The sequence below is a fragment of the Nicotiana attenuata genome, unplaced genomic scaffold (genome assembly GCF_001879085.1).
Source record: "Nicotiana attenuata strain UT unplaced genomic scaffold, NIATTr2, whole genome shotgun sequence".
In the NCBI taxonomy this organism is placed as follows: domain Eukaryota; kingdom Viridiplantae; phylum Streptophyta; class Magnoliopsida; order Solanales; family Solanaceae; genus Nicotiana; species Nicotiana attenuata.
In genome coordinates this window covers 11,332-16,973 of record NW_017670253.1, presented here as the reverse complement: position 1 = coordinate 16,973, position 5,642 = coordinate 11,332, and the positions used below count along the sequence as shown (strand labels likewise).

The 5,642-nt window shown below is 33.5% G+C and overlaps 1 protein-coding gene across 1 annotated transcript; it reads left to right on the top strand.

Moving 5' to 3' along the window:
* Positions 1-4,500: 4,500 nt before the first annotated feature.
* On the top strand, positions 4,501-4,989 carry LOC109236715. Its single transcript, XM_019402924.1, has 2 exons — positions 4,501-4,707; positions 4,840-4,989. Exons 1-2 carry the CDS (start codon positions 4,501-4,503, stop codon positions 4,987-4,989), a joined length of 357 nt encoding a protein of 118 aa, XP_019258469.1.
* The last annotated feature ends 653 nt before the right edge of the window (positions 4,990-5,642 follow it).

Sequence of the window (5,642 nt, the reverse complement as noted above, 5' to 3'; positions counted from 1 at the left end):
TGTGTTTGGGTTTTTATTCTGCACTTATTAAAGAGATCTTTTAATAGACTGTGGTTACTTGATCATATTAAAGTTGCTTATTAATGTTAACTATTCTAAAAAGATAAGTTGGATTAGTTGGCTGGCCTCGTCTTCACGAGAGGCGCCATCACGACCGGGTCCGGGTTTAGGGTCGTGACAATCACATTGAGTGAAAATATCACTCTTTTCACTAAAGTTAATACCTAAAAACAATATGGCATCATAATAATATTGACAACTTAGAAATTGATAGAAACAGAAACAGCTTTGTCCATCTTTCTTTTATGGTTAGGCATCTATTTTGTGGCATTTCATAAAGTTTCTTTAAAAATAATAAAGTCCACATTTTGTAATCTTAACATTTAATTTATTCATAAAGTAGAGAATCTATTCAGCGCAACATGAAATATAAAGCACAGCTACTTTGTATTATGATTAAGCAAGTAACATTAGAAGAAAAAAGTGCAGAAATTACATCTTGCGGTCGAAGCAGTTTTCCTTTTCCCACCACCTTGAGCGGCTTCTATTTTCAAAAGCCTGTGAAATCGAAACTGTGTAACCATTATATTCCAACTATATATGCAGATTACAAAAGTTCGATTATGTCATGTATTGAGAAATTAAAATTCAGGGAATATGAGTAAATATGAGTAGTGAAAAAACAGGTAGATCCAAAATTAAAAGAGCAATCTGGTTGCAATATTATCAAAGGCCGAGGAAGAGTAAACAATTAAAATTTGAGAAGGAAACCAACAAAGAAAAGGATTATAATCTGATAGCAAGAACAAGAGAATCAATATCTTTTATAAGGTTCAATGGAATAAAAATAATATTTTAAGCAATTTCCTCGGAATAATATAAATCCCAAGAACATATTATATATTAAGAAATCAACTCAAATTCATCTTTGAAAAAGCAAAGATGAGATTGATCTTTCCTGAAAAAGTCACAGTTGAGATTAATCTTCAAGAGAAAATTAGCTCAAATTAACTTTTAAAAGAAACATCAAAATAGTGATAGACTATACAACTTAGTCGTAATCTCATCAGATAAAATGGTATAATTTTGAAGAAAATAGAAATAATATACTAGTTTTAAGAATGTTGTCATGATGCAAGTAAAATTGATTGATTGATTGTGGAAACATAAAACGTGCATGAGCAAATCTGACAAAATATATGACTGATATGCATCGAGAAATCCAACAAAATTTCACGATGTACAAGTATCTTTTTTTAAAAATGAATTGAAACACATAAATGGCTCAGGAAACAGAGGAAAATTCAAAGAAGATTATATCAAATGAAATCTTATAACTGCACATCTAAAGGTACCAATTCAAAAATAAATCCTACTAACAAGCAAATACATCATCAATTACATCCTTCTAACGAGCAAGGACATCATCAATTACATATAAAAGTTAAACAGCAGCAGATAAACAATTGGTAAGTTAAAATATATATACATCTGGTATACCACCTAATTAGCTTCAGGCATATCATCAAATACCTTGCCTACAACAGTGTGTGTACTCCCCATAGAGGCTGCTGAACAAGGAACTTCAAGTGTTACACGTTGACAATGTGCATAATTTAATCTTTCAATTTTTATACTATAAGTACAATTTAACTGATTACAGCATGTAGGGGTGTACAAAGGAAACCGACAAACCGCACCAAACTGATAATTTGAGTCAAATAGAGAAAATAACCCCGACTATGGTTCGGTTTGATTTGGTTTGATGTTGGAAAAAAACCCAACCATAATTGGTTTGGTTTAGTTTTAACTAAAAAAAGTCAATAAGTTTTATAAATATTTCATAAATGTTTTCTTAATTTTATCTTTTAAGGTATTATTTTAAGGTTGGACTTATAACTTTGAATGTTCCAATAAGTTTTATAGCCATTAATATGAGTAACTCAAATAATGCTAACAAAAGCCCAAGCCAAAATCAGATCAATACATAGCTAACAAAAGATATTCAATCCAGTACTAGAAATGACAATGTATTCAATATCTATTTTTTTTATTTTGCAATGATTTAGATAAAAATGCATAGTCTATAATACTTTACTATATTTCTTATACTATAAGAAAAGCTCCAGTTTCGACACCTGTGAGCTTTGTGTCTTTTTTATAAAGATCGAGTGTATTTACGTAACTGCGCATCAATTCTTCCAAGACGTGGCCAACTTTTCCTGCCCAAACACTAGGTGGAAATTTTAGGGAAAATTTCATATTAAAACATTGGGCTGCCTCCTTTTCAGCTTTATAGCCCATATTTCAATTTATAATTGAGTAGCCCAAAAATTATAGGCCCATATCTGAAAAAGGAGCGTTAATTCCGTTTTTTTGGGAGTAAAAAGCGGAATTTTCTGTATTTTCTCAGATTCTTTTCAATCTTCTTCCTCAAATACTTCAAAAACGAGATCTTCCCATGAATGCAGCTCCAAAAACCCTAGAATTTTTTCTTCATCTCGAATTAACAACAAATCAAACACAAAAAGTAAAATTTGTTTGCTGCAAAACAGCGCAATTTTAGTTTTTGCTTCAATTTTAATTTCCATTTTTTGTTCGATGGAGATTTTTTCAGTTTACATTCTTCATAGTGGTGAATGGGAAGAAAACAAGTTTATAAATTTCGTCAGCGATTGTGTAATAATCGAGTCGACATTCACCTACAACAATTTATTTGCATCTATTTCGGAACAGATTAGGATCGATAGTGAGTTAAACACAATAGAGATTAACTTTCTCCCAAATGTTGGTTTGCCACCGATCCTGATTTACAATGATACAAGTGTGAAGGTGTATATCGAATTAAAGAAGAAAAACTTGAATTTCACTGAATATCCTTTGTTTGTGACAGTGAAAGAGATATATGAAAATCGTTTGGTTCCTACAAGTTCTAGTTGTGTAATTGCTACAAGTTCCAGCTGTTTGGTTGGTACAAGTTCAGATTCTAGAGATGTATCAAGAATTGATAGCACTGAGATTATTGATATCAAATTTATTGAAAACACAAAATTTAGTGAAAACACGGGTATAATAGATGATATTTTGAACGAATTTGTTGACGAAGATCAAGTTTATAAGGATAAAGAGATAGTTGTCAGTGTGATGAAGAACTTGGCTGTACGTGAAAGGTTCCAATTCAAGGTGAAGAGATCAAGCGCAACAAGGTATGTAAATAATTGTATATTCTGTTATATATATATATATATATATGTATAAATATGTATAAAGTAGTATATATTTGTATATAGGTATTAAAATTAGTATATATGTAGTTATGTTTTTGTATACAAGTGTATTTAGAAGTTGAATGATCTTTAATCCTAGGTATCACCTTATGTGTATGGATGAAAATTATGCTTGGAGTTTCAAATCTTCTGCCGTTTTCAAGGCAAACATATTCAAAGTGAGAAGTTATAATAATAATCACACATGCGGCTATGGTGAAAGATACTTAACACAACGTCAAGCTACTTCGGTGTAATTGCTAGTATAGTCAAGGACAAGTATGTTAATCCAAAAAAAGTTTACACCGCAAATGATATAATAGAGGACGTACAAAAGCAACACAGAATTGAGGTGAGTTACATGAAAGCATGGAGAGCTAAAGAGATAGCAATGGCAATGATAAGAGGGAGTCCTAGTGATTCATATAAGGAGTTGCCGAAGTATTTTTATATGTTAGAGCAAACAAATCTAGGAACGGTTACAAAGTTGCACAAATCAGAAGATGGATGCTTTCTTTATGCATATGTTTCGCTATATGCATCTATCAAGGGCTGGGAGCATTGCAGACCGATAATGGTTGTTGATGGAAGTTTCCTTAAAGCAGCATATAAGGGTACCATATTGACTGCTTACACACAGGATCGAGCTGGTGAGTTAACTGCATCTACCTTGTTTCTACAGTTTGTATAATGTTGTAGCTTCATGTATAAAAGTGTATAGGATTTCACAGCTACTATTTTTATAAAATTTGCAGTTGGTATAAAATTGTATAATTGTGTATAATATTGGTATAATTATCTGAATCCTAATATCTATTTTGTATTAACAGGAAAAATCCTTCCATTTGCATATGCAATTGTAGATTCAGAGAATAACAAATCTTGGGAGTGGTTCTTTGTCCAGATAAAGGGTACTTTTGGAGTTAGGGAAGGGATGTGTATAGTTTCAGATAGAAATGAAAGCATCTTCAATGCCACAAAAGCTGTGTACCCAGAAGTACCACATTGTATTTGCATGTTTCACTTGTGGCAGAATGTAAAGTACACATTCAAGAAACATCACAAACAATTGAAGGATATCTTCTTTGCTTTGGCTAGAGCTTGCACGGTAGAGAAGTTTGAGTACCATATGACAGAGATGTGAAAAATTGATCCGAGAGTGCAGCCTTACTTGTTCGAAATTGGATACGAAAGGTGGTCTATGGCATATTCCAAAGTGAAAAGGTCGATGGTAATGACTTCCAATATTGCAAAGTCAATTAATGCAACAAACAAGGATGCTAGAGAGTTACCAGTAATGCGATTGCTGGAGTACATGACAAATTTGCTACAACAGTGGAACAACAAAAATAGAAAAAGTGCAATGGAGACATCTACAGAGCTTGGCGAAAAGTACGACAGACTTCTTCGGGAAAATCTGATTGCATCGGAGCAAATGACGGTAAATTGAATCAAATATAATGATGCTTGGCACTGCTGACTTGCATTTTACTGCTTGTATAAGGATGTATATCTCTGTATAATAATGTATAATTTTCTTTCACTTTTTGTTTTTTAAAAAAAACTTTTGCAGGTGAGGCCTGCTATGGAGAAGTTATATACTGTATTTGAAGGGGTAAGGCGAAACATAGTGTGCCTTGAAGAGGGAACATGCAGTTGTGGAAAATTTCAAATGGATGAACTTCCATGTCCGCATGCTTGGGCGGTTTTGAAGAACCAGTAGCTGAAACCTGGCCAGTATTGCTCTTTTTACTACAAGAAGGATAAACTCCTTAGAACTTATAAATTTCCAATGAATCCGATGCCAGATGAGAGTCTATGGGTAATCCCAACAAAGGTGCTGGAAGATGTGGTCCTACCACCTAAAGGGAGAAGGAATGCAGGAAGGCCAAGTGTTACGACCCCAACCCCGGTCGTGATGGCGCCCAACACACTGCTAGGCAAGCCCGACAAATTACATAACCTTAACCATTTTATCCAGCTCATGAATTAATTAACACAGATAATTATTAGGTCAAAATACTAAAATCCGGAAATAGAGTTAAACATGTGGGAATCCCAAAATATAAAATGAATACACAGCCCGTGGAATTCGGTGACACAAGTCTAAGCCTCTAATACATGAGTATCAACCTACTATATATCGTTCTCTAGAAATGTAGAAAACAAAATGAATAAGATAGAAGGAAGATCAGGACTGCGGAAGTCATGCAGCTACTTGATACTCCCAGATATGATGCTCGACAGAGAAAAGTCTCACTCAGCCTCAGTGGGTACACCTCAATCTGCACACAAGGTGCAGGGAGTAATGTGAGTATTCCGATCCAGTGAGTAATAAACATAATAAAGACTGAGAATAAGAAATCCTGAATAGGC

Coding starts and splice junctions, on each gene's coding strand:
- LOC109236715 (XM_019402924.1), top strand. CDS start 4,501: ATGACTTCCAATATTGCAAAGTCAATTAATGCAACAAACAAGGATGCT. Junction 4,708..4,839: donor TTGCATCGGAGCAAATGACG/GTAAATTGAATC, acceptor AAACTTTTGCAG/GTGAGGCCTGCTATGGAGAA.